This window comes from Ascaphus truei, chromosome 1, assembly GCF_040206685.1.
Source record: "Ascaphus truei isolate aAscTru1 chromosome 1, aAscTru1.hap1, whole genome shotgun sequence".
NCBI classification, from domain to species: domain Eukaryota; kingdom Metazoa; phylum Chordata; class Amphibia; order Anura; family Ascaphidae; genus Ascaphus; species Ascaphus truei.
The window spans coordinates 393374140-393395172 of NC_134483.1; the positions used below are offsets into that span (position 1 = coordinate 393374140).

The following is a 21033-nucleotide window of genomic DNA, read 5'->3' on the forward strand; positions in this document are numbered from 1 at the left end:
AAAACAGTATAAATGGCGACGCTATTGGACCAATACCATTATAATATTTATTTTGAAGTGAGGTCATTTGTTTTAGAAATAATTTTTTTTATTGTGTCCCGGTTTTTTACTTTTGGAAATCTTGTCACCCTGCCTATTATCTGTCTTTGCTGCGCTTAGTGTATTATTATAATTCCCTGTACTGTATTCTTTGTGAAGCGCAGAGTATACTTTCGGTGCTATAATAAATAAAGATATACAAAAACAAATATTTTACCTAACAAAGCAGTTGAATTTTGGGGTTAGTTCACCTCAGGTTACGTATTATTCAGAATACTGTTTATATGGCATGGGAGAGAGAACAATAACTAACTTCTGCATATATCCAAGTTTATACAGGCAGCAGCTCTGCCAAATTATTTTTACAGCAGCAAAATACTTCTCCAATACCCTTTAGCCTCTATTGAAGAAAATATCCCTCTTTAAATAAAAATGAAAAACTGGCAGCACAGCAATGATTTCTTTCCTAATCCAGGCATCTTTATGCACTTGAGGAACGTGGAGCACGCCTTGCATTTTTGCAGAGAAACTTTGAGGCTACCTACAAATTCTATCGTTTTGATTACTTACACATTTTAAGTGTAAAGCAGCATCATACATACAATGTGTAATGGCACCGTCCTAATGAGTCATTTTCATAGTGCAGTAACAATCTTTTGACCGATTACATACACACTTCCCCTCTTGACCTATAACATGTGCATCCTGCTCGCCTTCTGTCTGTATCCCGACACTCCTGTTAGATTGTCAGCTCTTTGGGCAGGGACCACTATCCCCCCCCCAAAGTTCACTTTTATGTGATATGCATGTATTTATATTACTGGTGTATTACTGCTGTGAAGCGCTATGTACATTAATGGCGCTATATAAATAAAAGACATACATTTGCCTGTATTATATCTGGTATTAACGCTGTAAAGTGCTTTGTACGCGGCTTGCAAAAAATGGATAAAAACACAATGCAGGTGGTGGTCTGTATCCGACGACCCGCTTTCCGTTGAACGCCTTATCCGACACCGCATAATGCAGTCCGCCAGGCGCATTATCCGACATCGGAACCGCTTATCCGACGGTCACCACCGCGGATTAACATGGACCCGCATTCCGGCGGATAAGCGAGGACCAACTGTACATATTCATATGAAGGTACACAAAGGTGGTGTTTAAAGAAAATGTGAGATCTGAAATATATATATTTAAAAACAAATTTAAACCAAATGTTGAAGTTAAAAAAAAATCTGTTAACTTTGACATGACGCCTTAGCTGGACCCTCTATATTTTATGCATACACAAAATATTTATTCAAGCTCAATATAAAGAATATATCTAATTCTCTGTAGTGTTGCATCTTTGATTGCCCTTCTAATCTGGGTCGTGTGTTGTTCATTTGTTTCTGTGCTTCCAAACATGGAGAGAACATGATTTCCACAAATCTTGGCAAACACAATACTTCATTGCAAAATCACCTCTAGTGCAAGAATTATATGACTAGAAACAGATTTTACGATACGCATGTAAGCTCACATTTTCTCTGTTCATTATATTAAAATAAATGTAATTGTTAAAGTACTCCCACAAGTGTCACATTGTTTAATTAAAAGTAAAAATGAAAATAATGATTTACAAAATATGGTCACACCATTATAAATAGGTAACTATAGCTGGCATGGAAACCAGATGGTATTAAGGATTCAGATGGTATGGGAGGGGGTGGGGGGAGTATATAAAGTTGTCAGAGAGGTGAAAAGCATGTTTCCCCATTAACACCACCACAATAAATACTGTGTAAAATGAGTCTGTGTTTCTGTTGGATGGAGCTACCACTGAATGGACATCCAGAGCAAAGATCGAGCTGCCCATGACGGAAATGCAGGGTAAAGAGCAAAGATCGAGCTGCCCATGACGGAAATGCAGGGTAAAGAGCAAAGATCGAGCTGCCCATGACGGAAATGCAGGGTAAAGAGCAAAGATCGAGCTGCCCATGACGGAAATGCAGGGTAAAGAGCAAAGATCGAGCTGCCCATGACGGAAATGCAGGGTAAAGAGCAAAGATCGAGCTGCCCATGACGGAAATGCAGGGTAAAGAATGGATGAGATACAGTATGACTGATTGACCAGAGACGGTGGGGAAACTTGCTGGCTAGCAGTTTCAGTTTTAGAGACTGTAGAAGATTTGATTTAGAGTGTCTGAGTTTAATAATTGTTGGAGTTGAAAAAGGTCATTAAATTCATAGGTAGAGCAATTTCTGTGGGACATGCTTACGACGACCCAAGAATAGTATAAATAATTGGATAGTTGATCTGAACTGGCAGGGAGTAGGAATATATATTATGTTAAAAATAAACAAACAGTGTTGAGCACGTCATTTGTTGTGATGCGGTGTATGCTCATGCGTCTGCAGAGCTACTGTAGATACAGTGAAAATTGAAAAGTACAGTGCGCTACTATAGTGATCCTCTAATGTTAATGTAACTACTTCGTTACCCAAAAAACCCCTCTGGGATAAAATAGAATAACAACAACCTCCGATTGTGGAATTGGCGTCTGCAGCTGTTAAGTGCGTAGAGGCTCAGCACCCCTAGATAGCAGTGAAACAGAAAAAAACAGCGCAAACGCAATAGTGAAGTACTTTCAAAATATTGTATAATATAAAAGTAATAATATCTGCGTACATCAAGTTAAAATAAAACAGGCATGTCATGCACTCAGGCATAAGTTACCAGGCACCGCTCGCCGTAGACATAAGGAACACTCCTGCATACGGCCCCTCAGATGTATTTCTGCTGGGCATTCAGGGTGGGTGTCTGGATTCAGATAGCTAGTCTTGTGCCTGCATCGGGGGACTTCCCTCTGGCATGTGGAAAACTTCCGTCTAGCTGGTTTGTGAGGTCGGGGGAGAATGTGTAGAAGCAGTAGGAGCCGCAATCCGGCTTACAGGCTCCTACTGCTTTCACAAATTCTCCCCCGACCTCACAAACCAGCTAGACGGAAGTTTTCCACATGCCAGAGGGAAGTCCCCCGATGCAGGCACAACACTGATTAGCGATTGTACATATCCACCTTCGTTTTTCATCTCTACATTTAGGAAATTCTGCATCTGCAAACTGTGCATCTGATCAACTCTAGTAAGACAGCAGCAGTGGATAATTAGACTGGCTTATGGATATGCGCCTCGCTGCTACATAGTATTTAGTATCTGTACATAGTATTGGTTACTTCCATTATATGTACGGGCAGCATGAAGCAACCAACAGCCAGATCAATGCTATAGGGACAGATACGATAAGGCTCTATTTAGTTTATTTAGCTACTAGCTGAGAGACTCGGCGTTGCCCGAGATGTAATTTTGGGGGGGCGGACGACAGGGTTGGGCTTCCCCCGGGTGACTGGGTGACTGACTGAATGGGTGGGTGACTGGGTGACTGACTGAATGGGTGGGTGACTGGGTGACTGACTGAATGGGTGGGTGACTGAGTGGGTGGGTGGGTGGGTGGGTGAATGAGTGGGTAGGTGACTGAGTGAGTGGGTGGGTGACTGAGTGGGTGACTGGGTGAAAGTGGGTGACTGGGTGAAAGTGACTGGGTGGGTGTGTGGGTGGGTGGATGTGTGGGTGACTGAGTGGGTGGGTGACTGAGTGGGTGGGTGGGTGACTGAGTGAGTGAGTGGGTGACTGGGTGGGTGTGTGGGTGACTGGGTGGGTGTGTGAGTGACTGGGTGACAGTGCGTGGGTGGGAGATGGTGGGTCACTTACCTTGACAACGTGGCATCTGGCTGGGGCAGGAGGTGAGTTCGGGAAGCTGGCGGGGGGGGGGGCAAGTGGCAGGATGTCCGCGCCGCGCTTACCCTCCGTGTGGGAGCCGGTGCACGTGAGGAGGAGGCCCGGGCCGCGCCGCGCTTCCCCTCCGTTCCTCGTTGTGAGCGAGGGGGGAGGAGCCTGGAGTTTGCTGCTGAGCAGGAGGGCCGCGCTTCCCCTCTCCGGGAGCAGCGCACGGTGAGGGTGATGGTGCGGCTGGGGATGTTGCGGAGCGTGGGGATTTGGGTGAGGTGGGGAGGGGGGAGAGAGTGAGGGGCACCGGGAGAGGAGGGGCACCGGGAGAGGAGGGGCACCGGGAGAGGAGGGGTGGCGGGGGGTGTGGAAGGTGAGCTGCGGTCCAACTGACGGGGGAGAGTGAGGCCAAGCAACAGAGTGTGTGTGTGTGTGTGTGTGTGTGTGTGTGTGTGTGTGTGTGTGTGTGTGTGTCGTCACTCCGCCTCAGGCCAATGAGAGGTGTGGGGGCGGGCGGCCCAAGGGACCAATGAGATTTCCCCTAGGGACACAGGAAGATGCAGACAGGCATACAGTGCTTTCACAAATATATAATAAGATTTAGTTAATAGCTGCAGTAGTGACTGCACAGACAGGCTATACTAATAACATGACTGTATTCATATAGGTTATACTAGCTCATTAACCCTATTCCCTCAGTGGGATCATTCTCACTGTTATCTTACCTGCTCCACCTGCTTCAGCTTTTAGTGGTATTTTCAGCTTTAATTTTTGGTGATATATGTTTTATTTTTATTCTAGTGGTGTGCAACTAAGTGAATTTCTTTGCAGAGTATCTTCAACTCTTCACCTTTTTTCACATCATATATACAATGATCAGTTTTACATAGTATACCTGCTGGCCCTGCTAGGCCTGTAGCTCTTGGTATTGCCAATAAATGAGAGGCACATTCCTAGTGTATGATAATCCTTAAAGGAATTGTGTAGGTGGCATTCATCTTGTGTTCTGGGACTCTGCAAGCTTACATTAGTTTAACGTAGCCACTCCCAAGAGATTTAATTCAAATGACTGGTTTAAACCCCTAATGTGCTATTTCTAATCAAGCTGACCGTGATCTTAGAAATGTAGGAGAAAATGGCAATCATGTTAAACGTGATTAGAAGCATAGCAATTAAAAAAAATAGGGCACAGGACAACTGTACAAAGAATAGAAAGTCAATGTTAAAACCCTACAATAAAAGCGTGTGCCATTTAAAACTATATAGAAGACTGCTCTTTTAAAAATTATTGTAGGACGTATTACTGCGGTAAAGATGAATATTCTCCCTAAATATTCTCTCCTAAATATTGTATTATTTTCAGACATTACCAATATCTATTACATATACAGTATAACTATAAAAGATATTCAAAATTGAATTATGCAATTTGTTTGGAAGTATAAACAACCGAGAATAGCCAGATCAATTATGTTTGCTGCTAAAGAAGGAGGTGGTCTGGCAGTCCCAAATATTTAAAAATATTATACAGCTTCTCATATGAAACAAATGGTGTACTGGCATTCACTGGGAGAGGTGTATGCCTGGGTGGGCTTAGAAAGCTCGCTCAAACACCCGGTGGGGCTCCCCTCTTTGTTATGGTCGGGATCTGGGAAGGGAATTGGGAGACAATTGGAGCCGGCGGTAATCGGGTTTACTTTGAAACTTTGGCAAATGGGCAAAAACAAAAATATAGGGTTATGTCGATGCCATCTTGGCTCGCTACCGTTTGGTAATCCGGGGTTTTCTCCAGGGTTTCGGGGACTGAGTTTTGAAAGTTGGAGACAAAGAGGGATTCTGGAGGTGGGAGATTTGACAGAAAAGGACACGCTAATGTCGTTTGAGGAGTTGATGAGAAAGTGTGGCCTTCCCCAAATTGAGTTGTTTAGGTATATGCAGGTTTGTCATTTTATGTGCCAGGGTTTCTATGGGGAGGAATTTCCTAACTACACTCGATTTGAAGATCTATGTAAAACAAAAAAATATCAAAGGGGGTTGATAACATCTCTTTATCACAGTTTAGCCCCAAAACAGCAATGCCCCGGTGCACAAATATATGGATCAGTGGGATTTGGATTTCCAGACTGAAATAACGAGGGAGAACTGGGAAGATATCTGGGAGAATGTGGGTAAGACCTCTATCTGTACGGCAACAAAAGAGAATATTTATAACATTTTGTTACGCTGGTACTACACCACCAAAAGACTAAAACATTTGTTCCCGGGGACCTCAGATAGATGTTGGAGGGGATGTGGACAACCAGGAGGCCTGGCACATATTTGGTGGTATTGTCTAGTAATGCAGACATAACGGAGAACAGTTCTGAAGTTAATAAAAGATGTAACGGATGTTGAGATTCCGTTAGATCCACATTTTAATTATTCTGGCTAAACCTATGGAGGATGTGGACCACTATATATCTAAATTGATCCTGTATATTCTAACGGCGGCTAGATGCGGTGCAGCAGCAGCAGCGTGGAAAAAAAAACCCACTCCCGCCCTCCAGAAGAGAGGTTATTAGAAGGGTTAATGATGTTCAATTAATGGAGAAACGTACCTCGTTTCTGAACCACACTACTGAGAAGTATGTCAGGGTCTGGGATCCCTGTGATGCTGATAAGGGGGTGCCCCCGGAGGAAGAGCCGATTTGGGAGTGTTCTGTGCGGAATGTACTGTTTTTAAGATTTTGTATAATATGTAATGTGATTGTTGATGCTTGTAAAGAATTTTGATACAAAATGGTTGTTCCCCCCCCTTTTTCTTTTTTGTATCCTTTTCCCCTCCCATTTATGTTTGAAAACGTTAATACAAATATAAGTTTAAAAAAAAAAAAAACACACAATAACAATAGAAAAATAATAAACTAGTATTGTGAATGACTCAACGAGGGTTGAAACCTGACTGAGGAGAGAATATTTGAACAATTCCCAAATTGCAGCAATTAGGATTGAATTACAAAGCGTTTAATAAGGTCATAATGACAGCGATATTTCAGAAACCACATACCAGTGTTAAGCTTTATAATTAGATTTGTAATTATTATTGTCTGTGAAAAAGACAATACGCATTCTTACACATTGTATTACTTGCCTGCATATGTGTTAGCCTGGTTCAGCAGGTCGGTGCACGCGTGCATGTCAGCAAATGCACGGATTCCTAAACAGTTGGTTGGGTGAAGCTGGGATTCCAAGAATTCACAGCAAGTCTTCTTCACGTCTTGTAGCTGCAGGAGACCAGCTGCTGGCAAAAGGACCTGCAGGACATGTGGGATAGTGAGACCTTGTGGACAAGTGTAAAATCTTTAACAATGTACATGAAGATACAGTCTTTAATGCAAAAACCGAACTCTATGCATGTTAAATATATACACTATATACAGTAGCAGTTGGTAATGTGCAGTGGTTGACAAATCACCCAAAAATCTACTCGCCACACAAAAAAATCTACTCGCCACCTAGTACCAAACGTGTGCTGCTTGGGCCAATATTTACTCGCCCGGGGTTTAAATCCACTCGCCCGGGGCGAGCAAATGTATAGGTTTGTCGAACACTGGTAATGTGTAATAAGCATATAGAGTAGAAGTTTGGACCAAAGCTTACCACACCGCTCACACTGAAGCACCAGTAAATACAAAAGAATCAAGGAAGAAAGTGTGCACCACGAATGCCATCTCAGGGTCTCATTTATTTGAGCTATTTTAGTTTCAAAACCAGTATTAATCACGGGAGTAATCCAAATTTAAAAATGTACTGCATCAAATGACAACAATCCAAGAGAACTTCAGTAATAAAGGAAATGGCAAAACCTTGTCAGCTTCAGAGTTATCTATATACTTTCATACATGCCAAAATGTACAGGTTGGCAGTCGGGAGATGGCGCCCCGCCCCCAAAATGGTATTAACCCACATCACTGCCAGGGCCTCCCTGTAGCTCCCTCCCGAGCCTCTAATCTGAGCCTCACACAGAGGAGAGGATGGTTACAGGATTATTCTCATATTGCAGGCAGGGAGTGAGAGGAAGGAAGTAGGCTGACTCCAACATTGTAAGTCTCCCTCCTAAATCAGGAGAGTTGGCATGTATGTTATTTATACTTTCTGTTAGGAATGAGGTATTGGTACTTTAACTGCACCACCAACATCCTAACTACATGGCAAATAAGGGGTTACTTTCTAGCCTGCCCCAATCAGGTCAAAACGCAGGCCTCTGACTCTCCTCCTCCCTCCTGAACAGCTCAAATTAGAAGCACTCCGAGCCACAGAAGCTTGTAACGAGACAGGAGCAAAAATGTATTTACTGGTACTCAACAGACTATATCAGGGCTTTTCAACTAAAATGCAACTCTTGATGGGCTTATTCCATGCATGCTAGCTACTTTGGCAGCTAAGTGCAATTTTTTACACTGGAACTAACTTGTAAAGGCAAGATAATGTGAATATGTATGATACAGATGTTATACTTCAACTTTTTTTTTTTTAAATATAATACATTTGAAGTCTTTAAATGTATCTAAAGTTACAATATGCTTGGTGCCCTTTTAGTTCTAATTGTTTTCTCACCTGGCCCCTGGAGAACTAGTTGAAGAGCCCAGGACTACATGATTACCAGTTCCATTTGTACTCAGGTTGGCTGGTACCCGTGATTCACAACTATTCCCCCAATTGTGAAATTGTGCTTAAGGGTGGCACCCATTCTTTAAAAAAAATAAAAAAAAAATAAGGGAATTGTGGTCAGGTCAACTGCATCTTTTTTTGTAAAACCTGTATTTACCATCTTGAAAATACAAATAAACAAAATGTGACACTTAACACGTCAAATCAATTATTGTTGATTCATATGAATCTATTCACTGAACTGTCATAACCATCATCGACTATTAATAGAATTTAAGTGAAGGGTTGCTAACAATCCATAATAACTAGACCACTGATCACATTGTGTCATATGGCTCATATCCGTTCTTACTGGGCACAGTAGATCAAACAGGGTAACATTTCCAGAAATGAACACTGGGAGAAATATATATATATATATATATATATATATATATATTGCTTTTTTTCCCACAATAAGAAAAAATATTGTAGTGCATTTTCAGAAGCCTACACTCATTTTAATCCTACACTTTTAAACAAATATTTTTAATGACAGAAATAAACGTCACAGAACATATCATAAAGGTTAATTTACTCCTCATTAGTTCAAACAGATATATGTGTCAATTTGTTTCATTTATCACTTTCGCTAAAAATTGATAAATGTTGCCAAATAAAATTCAAAGCGACTCATTTGCTCCAATACCAGGATAATACGGTCTAAATCCACAAGCTCCAGTAAAATTTGGGCTGATAACTTGACATTACCTTAAAGAAGTTCGGACGTTATGTTCAAGGAGGTTAACAAGCTTTCTCAAAACTAAATTATATGCAATAATCAGCATCTCATTCACATTACGTTATTGTAGCAAACATTGCATTATCTTCCAATACCAAGATGGTAACTATATCTTGGTGTTACGCGGATCCACACCCTGAAATTGTTCTTTAACTTAATTTGAGAAACAGAGGCGAGCAAGTTCTGTGCCCAGCGGCAGAGATCAGAAGTTGGTCCTGTCTCACTGGAAGTCCTCTGATGGTCCCCTAACGCTCTCCATACCTTCTATGACTTGCTCGAACCTTCAATGACCCCCATCTGTTCAACAACTTGCACGCACGATACTCTGGTTTAGTAAATAAAAAAAAGTAGTGGTAATCTGTATCACCGCACATTAAAGGAGCACTCCTGGCAACACCTTATTTTTTTTTCTTTTATTAATAGATTTGAAGCACGGGGTCCCCAGACCTGAACCGTGCTAATTTCAGCTCTGTGGGCCTCCTGTTTCCCGAGATTCTTAACTCCGTAGGGGGTGTATATCTCTATGCAGTTTAAAGCTCCCGTTGACTTGGGCCAATAGGAAGTCACAAGGAATGACTTTTCAACTTTCTATTGGCCCAAAGGACGCGGGACATTTAAAATCGCCATATTGATCGTGGTTCAGCTCTGGAGACCAACTGCTTCAAACATATATAAATAAATTTAAAAAACACACTAAAAAAAGTGTCGCCTGGAGTACTCCTTTAACAATTCATTACATATTGAATAAAACACAAATTTACTCAGCTATCCTATTATAATGCCATTTGCTAATTCACCTGGCCAGACCTGTGCTTGCCCATGTATTACCCCCAATAATCTGTGGTGGCGTTCGATATGCGTTTTGGTGGGAATGACTATGAATGTATGTTTGTTCCTTGGCTGTCATTTAAACTCAAGGGAAGGTAACGCTTTGTTCAGATGTGTTACTTTGAGGTTAGGAGCACAGTTTCGTATCACCAAACAGCTCAGTAAATGACAGATACAAGTTTCTTAAATTAGATGCATTTTCTTGTAGGCTGCTACATAGTCACCCTTATGCTACAAGTCATTATGGAGATTCTCCTTCCTAATCTGATAGAGCATGACCTGACTCGGAGAGTCCGCTTCAGTTTCTGGAGTCCCACACACTCCCTCTATTAAATATGCGCCACTAAATTCCAGTTGCAATTCTTTTGTCTTGTGATCATTGTGAGGAGATTCCCAAGATGTGTTATACCTCGTTGGTGACAGCATTGCATTAATATCGATGTGTAACTGCTACGCAATGAGTCACAATTCAAAGAATGTAGTAATGTCAGACATGGCGTGAAAGGGCAACTCCCAAAAGACCAAAACCAAACCAGCTTCCCTAGTATCATTGCCAACCGCTTCTAGAAATGACTGCTTTTTGTAGTACAATTAATTTATGCTTGCATGATATAAATGGCTTACTGAGGTGAAATCAATATTCAGAGATATGGACATATCACCTACAGTAGTATTTAAGGTATTCCCGGAACTAAATCCCTGCAAAATACCATTACAAGCCCTAGAAACCGTATTTTGAGCTTAGTAGGAAAGGTAAAAACAGATTTATACCTACATGAGGGGAACGGGAATAATATTTCTCTAAAACGTCTGATAACATTTTACTTGTGTGAATATATACAGATGTAGCCAACCTTACACTCCTTGCTAGACTGGATTCTCTCCTCAAATCCCAGCAGAATCCAATCCTCTGGCATCCTTCCTGACATTTTCAGTGATCATGCAATAGTGTACCGTGTAAGCAAATGAAATCCCCACAACCAAGTCCTAAAGTTCTTCTCACTAGAATATTTAGAAACTTTAACCCACAACAGTTTCTGGCTGACTTTACCAACTGCCATTGGTACAGAATAAACTTAATTCCCGACCCCGATTCTGCGCTCGGCTATTTCCAATCCGAGTTCTTAAAACTCTGTGATACCCATGCTCCACTACGCAGAATAAGAGTACGGGGAGCCCACCTTCCGTGGGTTACAACTGACCTTATAGCACCCTACCATTTCAGGGATGCCTTGTGGAAAAGTTACAAAGTAACTAGCACTACCAAGGATCTTAATAACTACAGATGCCTGCGGAATATGTGCACACGGCAAACAAGACATGCAAAAGCACAATATCACTCTGACAATCTTCGCCAGAATACATCAAACCCAGCTAACTTCTGGAAGGTTATCAACAATATATTCCAGCCTTCTAGCCAACAACAACTAAGTAATTTCACTTAAGGAGGATATTACTCTGACAAATCCCACTGACGTTGCAAATACATTCAATGATTACTTTGTGGGGTGTGCTTTTAACTTATTAGCGAAACGCAACCCAAACCACAAACATGAACCTCATTCTGAGAGTACCCCTATAGCCCCACCCTCTCCCAACACTGCCCACAATTTTCAATTTGTCCCAGTATTTGAAGGAGATTATATAAGCGCTCCTCAAATTAAAACTAAGCAGCCAATGTGGACCTGATTTACTGCAATCTAAGTTCCTATGACTTGGTGCCCCAGCCATTGCCAAACCGCTTGCTTCCATAGTCAACTCTATCCTGTCTGCAGGCCATATCCCGAAGACCTGGAAAACTGCCAGATTTGTCCCAATCTTCAAAAGTGGGGACAAAAACACGGTCTCAAACTACATGCCAATCTCTCTTCTCCCATTACTATCCAAAGTCATGGAAAATGTGTTCACTCCCAATTAAGCGATTACTATACCAAAACAAATTTCCCTAGCCAATTCCAATCTGTCTTTCTCCCCAAACACTCCACTGTAACTACCCTGCTAAAAGTTTGCAATGAAATCCAGTGTGGAATGGAACTGGGACAGCTTACTGATGCAGTATTCCTAGATTTTGCAAAGGCTTTTGACACAGTTGATCATGTTATCTTGCTTACAAACTCTAGTGCTCTGGAATATGGAAGCATGCTTTAAACTGGTTTCATTCCTACCTATCAGGTAGACGCCAACATGTGTCTATATCAGGCTCTAACTCCAACCCCTTGGATATCACCTGTGGTGTCCCGCAAGGCTCTGTTCTGGGGCCCCTTCATCAATGATCTTCCCGCAGCTTGTAAGGGAGCTTCAATACTGTACACATGCATGCAGATGACACAATCTTATATACACACAGCCATAGCCTCTCCAACCTTGAACAAATACTTCAATCTGACTTTTTGAGACTTGAAAATTGGATTTCTCAAAACAAACTGTTTTTAAACACTGACAAGACTGTAACAATGGTATTTGGGACCAAGGTTACATTTTTAAAGCTCCAGATCAGAACCAACGCTAATACAACCCTAATTCCTGTTACTAGTTTTAAATACTTGAGCATATGGTTTGACTCCCATTTAACATTTGGGATGCACATTGATACCCTGACATTCAAAACCTATGCCAAACTAGGTGTACTTTACAGGAACAAAGCCTCCCTAAGGCCGCGGGCATGGTCAGCACTTAGCCGTGAGCCGCGCTCACGCGTGTCAGTGAGCCCCTGCAGCCGCAATGAGAACAGCTTTAGCAGGGGCTCGCGCACGCTTCCGCAGGCGTGCGTAAGTGTAGCCGACACTCAAATTTTAGAGTACGCGCGCGGGGCCGGTCACGTGAGCGGTTCGCCCAATGAGGGCGAACCAGCTCCATGACGTCACTGGCCCGCCCATACACACGCCCCGGACGGCGTGCGTAGTAAGGCCAGGGAAAGCACCCGCTTTCCCTCAGCCTCCGCGCGCCTCCGCACAGACTTAGTGTCTATGGACACTGCCTGAGGCTGAGTCCCCGCTGACGCTGAGCGCGCTCATGCTTAGAGCATGAGCGCCGGGTGTCCTACAACTTGCGCGGGGGCGCAATTGCGGGCTATCTGAGCAAGCAGGAAAGTTTAACATTTTTATTCACAAAAGCGACGAGCGTGTGCCCGCGCATGCACGCGCATCACGTGAGCCGGAACTTGCATATATATATATATATATATATATATATATATATATATATATATATATATATATATATATATATATATATATATATATACGCAAGTAACTGCGCCAAACGCCACCCGCTCAGCAAGCTCAGCGCCAGCGGGGACTCAGCCTGTCTGCTGGTCAGAAAGTGTGTAGCACAGCAGATGCCTTATGCCAATTATCGACTATGGGGACATAGTATACGGCTCAGCACCCCAAACCCGCCTTAGCAAACTTGATACCCTCTACAATTCAATATGTCGTTTTGTTCTCCAATGCAACTACAACACACATCACTGCGAAATGCTCAAAGAACCAGACTGGTCATCACTCGAGTCTAGGCGCAAAGTTCATCTTTCCTGTCTTGCCTTCAAATTGTTTCTGGGCAAACTACCCGTCTATCTGAACAAGCTCCTCACCCCTACCACATGCAGCACTTATCATCTGAGATCTGACTCCAAAAGACTGTTGATGGTCCCAAGGTTAAGCAAAAGTATCAGGCCGCTTCTCCTTCTCTTACTGTGCACCCCAAAACTGGAACAAGGACCTCAAGACTCACAGCCGCCACCAGTCAAAGTTCTTTCAAAACTAAAGCTGTCTCACATTGTAATCTGGTCTGTAACTGTTACATACGCCTATAATATATATTATCTTTAACTGTGCATGCAATGTCTTGTATATAATGTATAATAACCCTGTTCACATATGTAACTATGTATTTGTAACCATGTATTATTTGTCATCATAACTCTGTGCCCAGGACATACTTGAAAACGAGAGGTAACTCTCAATGTATTACTTCCTGGTAAAATATATTATAAATAAGTAAATAAATAAATACTGTCCCCTGTGCCGGTCACAGGGCCGGATGTTTAATGCTGTGGCGGGTCACATTCGTTAGGAAGCATCGACACCCCCCTCCCCCCCGCACCGCTATCGAGGAAGACCATGCTACATCTGTATGAGCGCTTCAGTGATTTTCTTTGACGTAGCTTTTAAAGGTGCATTCCCACACTTGTTTAACAACAATTAGTGAGTAAGTAGGGATTCTAAACTGCTTGTCAAGATGCAAGATGTGGCCCAGATGTATTCCCACACTATATCACAGTGGAGATTGTTGCTAATAGCATTCCCTCTGAATGTCTTCAATCCTCATAGGGCTGTGGCACACTAAATAGGGGGGTGATCTCCGTGTGCTGTTAACACGCAACCTTCCCTAGAAACAAGCCATTACCCAGGAAATTACCCTTGTAGTCAGCGGGATGTCCTGCAGGATAAAAGAACAATCCCTCGTAGCATTTTTAAGCGAAAACAACTCCAACTCCAGTCTTCAAAGGCCACCAACAGGTCAGGTTTTCAGGATATCCCTGCTTCAGCACAGGCGGCTCAATCAAAATGACAGAGCCACTGATTGAGCCACCTGTGCTGAACCAGGGATCTCCTTAAAACTTGCCCTGTTGGTGGCCTTTGAAAACTAGAGTTGACCACCCCTGTAATACTGCATATTTATATACATTTTTTGTTGAATGTAAAATCAGAATTGCTGTTTTTCAGTTTTCTACTACATTTATGGTGCAAATAATATTCCGATATTTTTTCTTTTTTTCTAAATCTCATCGATGTGTTATATAAACTTGGATAAATGTATTACAGGAGTTTTTCAACAATCCACCCGAACATAAATTTAATGTAAAATGTGCATCTGTCCACCCAAATGATAGAAAAATAACGTTTAGTACATTGTGCCATTGCTGCAGTTATTTCTCTCTTTGGTTTTACTATTTAAAGTAAAGTTTTACATGACATCATTGTTTTAAGTGGGAGTTGACGGAATAACATACTCCTGCTGTAATAGGCCAATAAAAAAAATTTTTTTATATATATATATTTTTTTTTTAGGGGCCTAATTACAGCAGGAGTATGTTATTCCGTCAACTCCCACTTAACATATATATATTGCTAGATGCAAAGAGTGAACTATCTGTAGAAAACAGGAATTCGTGTGGTAATTAGATATGTAAAATTTGTGCTATTTTGTTTCTCAATGTTAGTGAGTATGCTTTGAGATACTTGAGAAAATCACTTAAAATTCAATAAAAAAAATGTTTTTTTTTGCTAAAATGTTGCAAATCTATTGATCAAACTAGACATTTCACAAAAACTGCCCAAATATTTGCCCACTTATGGATCACAGAATAAGATACTCGTCTGATGACGTTAGCCATTTTGGGGGGCATTTATAAAGTCTTAAATGTTCTACATTTTCCTATTTCCCAAATGTCTGCAAATGCTGGGTAAATATGGATCTTGTAGATTAGAAGATGGGAGAGGTCTGGAAGAGCTGAATACACAAGCCAGTGCAGGAACACAGAATATGATCGCAGATAAGAACCACTTTGCCCATTTTTAGTCTGCACATTTTCCTTTCCGCTGTAAAACCTCAGAATTTATATAATCCTTGGCTCTCTTTCATACTTAAGATAGCTTTACGCTGAAGTCCCTCACTGTATTAGCTTCTACCACCTCCGCTGGGAGGCAATTCTGCGCATCCACCAGACTTTCCGTGAATACTTTCTCACTTTGCCCCCGAGCCTGCCACTCTCCAGCTTCAAAGCATAACCTATCATTCTTGCACTTCTCTCTCCCGGAAATGTGCTTCCCTCAAGTACTTTGTTGAAACCATTGATCCATTTGAAAGTTCAATCATATTTCCCCCTTTCCTTTCTATTCTCCAAGCTGTGCATGTTTAGGTCCTTTAGTCTTTCCTGTTGTAAGATATAGACCGAGCACCATTTTAGGAGCCATTCTTTCCTCTAATGTATTTGTGTCCTTCTGGAGGTATGGTCTCCAGAACTTAGGCTTGGTCCCCGCTGGCTGCTGCAGTGCCCGCTGTGGCGGGCGCTGCTGGGACAAGAGCCGCCCCTCAACGGAGCCGGGCTCGCTGCAAAGGGTGGCCGCTGCGCTGCGCCGTCAGTTTTTCCAGCAGACTGGAAAATTGTGCTCAGTACTAGCGACGGAGGCCACGCACTCCCGGTGATTCAGCCAATGAGGGCGTACCTGCCGGGTGTCGTCATGCCCGCGTCCCCCCATCACGTCTCCCTTGTCTTTCCCCCTGCTGCTCACGGCAGACCGGGGAACTCGGCTGCACGCGCCGCCAGCCTGGCAGGCGCGCGTGCAGCGCAGACAGCGGGGCTGTAGCCTAAGCACGGTGCTTGAGGTGAGGCCTTACGCATGATCAATAAAGTGACATCACCTGTCCTTCTGGTGCCAATACTGCTCCCTGTAAAACCTAACATCCTGCTGGCTTTCTCCTATGCTTTGCTACATTGCTTGCCTGCTGTTAATTCTGCTGAAATAATAATGACTCCCGCTATAGAATAGTTGACATTCTAATGCCATTAATCCTGTATTCCACCTTTGGATTTTTATGACCTAAGTGCATGATTTTGCACTTGTTGCCATTACATTGTATTTTCCATCCACCCTCTTATGAATGCAATCATTCATCATTTTGTTTACCACTATCCCACTTGTGTCAACCTTCTTGCAGTAGACCACTGGTTGACCAGAAATTAGGCTTTAAATCTCCCAGAGAATAGCAGCCAATAGAAAGCTGCAATATTATTAGTCGAGGATGTTGCCGATTCCCATTGGCTGACCCACAGGCATGTTTGTTTTTCCTTTTGCCTACATGCAACACTTATAAAATAAACATCTTGTCAACTGAGGCCCCAAGAGGCATGCAAGCTATAGCATCGGAATAGGCTCTGTAGGACTATATCCTACAAAATAAGTAGACACTAGTTAATTTCTACTTTGTCACTCATGTGCATCATTTCTCATACCCACTAGAGACTGTGGAAGATGACTGCTAGATGGGACGGAGCCCGGATAATGAATATAATTGAAGGCTGGCATTCTGGAAGTAGTGTTTGAGCATGGATCTGACAAAATACAAATAAAATAACAAAATAAGTAGAAGAATTGGTGCTTTAAGGAGGGAAGTATTTGGGCTAGTGTAGCACACAAGTGGGAAGAATATCTTGTTCCTGTCCTTCTTCAAAATACACAAGTGCATTTCTTGTCAAACAATCTCAATGTAACAGATTACATTGCAATAGGATCAAAACAAGCATTGGATTGAGCAGCATTTCAGGGCATAGCCCAAATCATGTATTTTTTGTTTGTTTTAATTGACCTTTAATGCAATTTATAAAACTGTTCTGCTTATTGTATTGCTTATATATGTATTAAGACTATTGAAATATGTGAGGAAAATATATTTGGCAAAAAAAAAAAATCTATGTCAAATAATTTAAAAAAAAGCATCATACAGTACACATTAAGATCTTCTATATCCTACTTCATGGCAAAGTATAAACATTACTTCAGTTGTTTGTGCTGTTTATCCTGAGTCACTTTTTTTTTTTTGAATGGCAAAACATCTGTGAATGAATGGCATTTGAACATGCTAAAAATACATTGAATAAGCACACAAAGTGAAAGAACAATGCTCCCTGCCGGGAAATGTTTACAAATTGTCCACCCAGAGTTCAGCTGCTTGGAAAAAGCAGAATGGTTCAGATGATTTAAAGTCTGCTGCCAAAGGGGCCATGAATGCATTGCAGGTTATTGGTGGCAGACTCCAAGTATCCTGGATTATAAAGGGTTGAAGCAGAAGTGCATTTTCACCAAATAGGTTGGAGATTATTGCATCATTGTTTTGAGATTGCCAGCATATTAAGTGACATACTGTGTTCCACATATAAAGAAAGGAGGAGTTGCAATCACATGAAAGCAACAGACACATTTACACATGTGGAAATGTTGCCAAAATAAAAGGTTTAGCAGCTAGCTAAACCTATCCTATGAAAGAGGGGTCAATAAAAAAAAAAAAGGTACTAGCCTGCTTGTTTATGATAAAATAGTTATTTGAATATTCACAATAATAGACACTTTTAAGACTGGCCCTCAAATGTTGTTTACGGCAAGGTGGATCGAAAATGCTAAATACCGTAATTGCAAGAGTTAAAAATGAGCTGTGCAATTATGATCAAAGAAAATAGACACATTAAGATTTTCTGGGTCCAGTGAGTGCTGGGGATACAGTTTTATTGAATGATTTGCACTCTCCCATCAGTATGTGTAGTGTTTCACAGTATAATGTTTAGGTATCTGGCATGCAAGCTATAGCATTGGAATTGGCTCCGTAGGACTATATCCTCCAAAATAAGTAGACACTAGTTTATTTCTACTTTGTCACTCATGTGCATAATTTCTCATACCCACTAGACTGCTCTACTAAATAATTGGAAGATGACTGCTAGATGGGACGGAGCCCGGATAATGAATATAATTGAAAGCTGGCATTCTGCATTGCATTACAGAAGCAATTCTTTGCAAGTTACAGCTGCATGACAAATGTGTACAATTTTACCCTGACAATAAAAAGCAACTTGTACGAACACTATAATTGAAACCAATACTGAAATGCTTACCACACCACACGTGAACTCAAAACAGCATAACAGAGGTACAAATCTGTGTGTGAATGTATCCAAAATAATAACGTTCCAAGAGAAACGGAATGAGGACATTGTTATGTAAGCACCAAGACCCAACAAAGCAGCCTGCATATGAGGCACAAGGTGAATCACAGGGGGTTAGTCACTAAAGCGTGCTCGCTCAACAAAAATGTTTTCCAATGAGGATGATCTAAGCCTAGTTTACTGTACTTGTTTCTCAAGCCATGGATATCCTGGTCGCTGGTCATATCACAAATGAATAGGAACTTAAAAGAAAAGTTCTACACACCTCGACATCATACAGATGGGCGCTCCAGTCATGCTGGAGACTCAAATGAAAACCCAATCGGGTTTTTGTTTTTTTTGAATCTTTGCACCAATGTTTTAGTCTTATATACCTGGAACTTTACAGAAAGGAGTAATGCATTTTTCTATACTAAAATATGAAAGCAATGTTGAAAAGTTCAACATCTGAGCAATAGTACTGTATGTAATATAGTAATACTATTATACAGAAGTGTATGGTCTGTAAGGTACGCGAATGTGTAACAAGGCAGGTAACTGGGCTTTTTCCTGGCTTCGTTGTTTGCACAATACTTGCCTCTGAAGGTTTATATAAAGGATCAAAATATATTATTGTTTAACATTCGTTTTTAATCACGTGGTGATCTGTTTTGATTAAAGTCAAGTGGCATTTCAATAATAATAGGGGGTGTGGGGGGGGGGGAGATTCCATACAAAAGTGAGAACATGCAGAAATATATCATTTACCAGAAGTCTCTAACAGAGAATATACTCTTGTATACTCTTGTACTTATTATTCACTCAAATGTGATGCCCATTATTATTCATTAAATGAACAGAAAGTTTGTCACCATTCACTGTTCCACTGTAGCATTTTCTACAATGCCTGTTTGTACAATGTCTGTATGCAGAATGTACTGCTATGACCTTAATCATACAGTATCTCACATGACTAAGTAGGTATAGGGAGTATACATACTTGGGAGCCAGTAATTCTTTTAAAGGTCACATTGTTACGGTGCAGTACTTAGGCCACAATATACAAAAACTGGGAACGCTAAATTATATATTATATACCTACTTAGTCATGTGAGATACTGTATGATTAAGGTCATAGCAGTACATTCTGCATACAGACATTGTAGAAAATGCTACAGTGGAACAGTGAATGGTATATATATATATCAAATGAAAATATTACTGTATGCTTATTTGCATGTCTTAGACAGGTCTGCAACCCCGCCTTTCACCATTATCATCCAGCACACAGTGCTTTCACTGCAGCAAGGGATTCTGGGAAATGACATGCAAATGCCACCTTTTTCTACAAAACCATAAACATGGTTCCCTATAGGCTTAAGCTTACTGCATGGTCACAGCTTTGAGCACAGCCAGGGTTAAGATGCATAGCCAGTAAACCCACCCACAGACAGCTGTTTCAACCTTAATGGGTCTCCTCAGTGTGGGGTTGGTTATAGTGGCTATGCAAAAATGAAGGGATAGGTTTTACCATTCTTAGTTAAATATATATACTAAGATATATATATATATATATATATATATATATATATATATATATATATATATTTATATATTATCTCATATGCTCCAAAAGATAAAAATACCCTTGTTTGGCCATCACTATTAGCTTTTGGAACATGGGAGAATTTAAATAAATAGTACTTTGAGTGACTAGCTTCTGCATATTGTGTTCTATGTTCGTGTTGGTGAATTGGTGCCGGCACCTTAGTTGTTGGCCCCACTCAATAGTGTATTTCTCTGGTTGTTTGCTTTATTGGTGGGCTCAGTTATATCTTGGTCTTGTGCAGAATGTTGGACGTAATATACAAAGATAATAGAAAGCAGTGAAATGGTGAAACATAAGAGCACATAAATGCAATACTAAAAATAGCTTTTTGATGTACATGGTTTGGTGTTTAGAAATGGCAATTACTCTTTGGAAATTGGTAATTAGCCTATAAACTAACTGTTTTTTTTTTTTTTTTTTTTTTTTTTTTAAAGGGAGAGAGTGCATATCCTACAGTAACACAGCACATGTAGTTTTACTTTAAATACGATTATGGGTTCATCAAGGTAAAGCTTCTATTTATTACTTTATTAGATGAGACTTCTATTAATATCATATAGTTGGCAGCACCTGATACTAATGCTTGTTCCACTAATAGCCAGTCCATGGATCCCAAAAAGATCTCTCATCCAGGGAAACTGAGGAATATCAGTCTTA

The 21033-nt window shown here is 41.2% G+C and overlaps 1 protein-coding gene across 4 annotated transcripts in view; it reads right to left on the reverse strand.

Annotated features, from left to right (window-relative positions):
- Positions 1–21033, reverse strand: part of KLHL2 (kelch like family member 2) — a 113233-nt gene that overhangs the window by 60184 nt on the left and 32016 nt on the right. For all 4 annotated transcript variants that reach the window (XM_075612038.1, XM_075612057.1, XM_075612048.1 and 1 more), the window contains one exon: positions 6938–7100. In XM_075612038.1, the coding sequence (XP_075468153.1) occupies positions 6938–7100 (163 nt within the window). The remainder of the gene's footprint in view (positions 1–6937; positions 7101–21033) is intronic.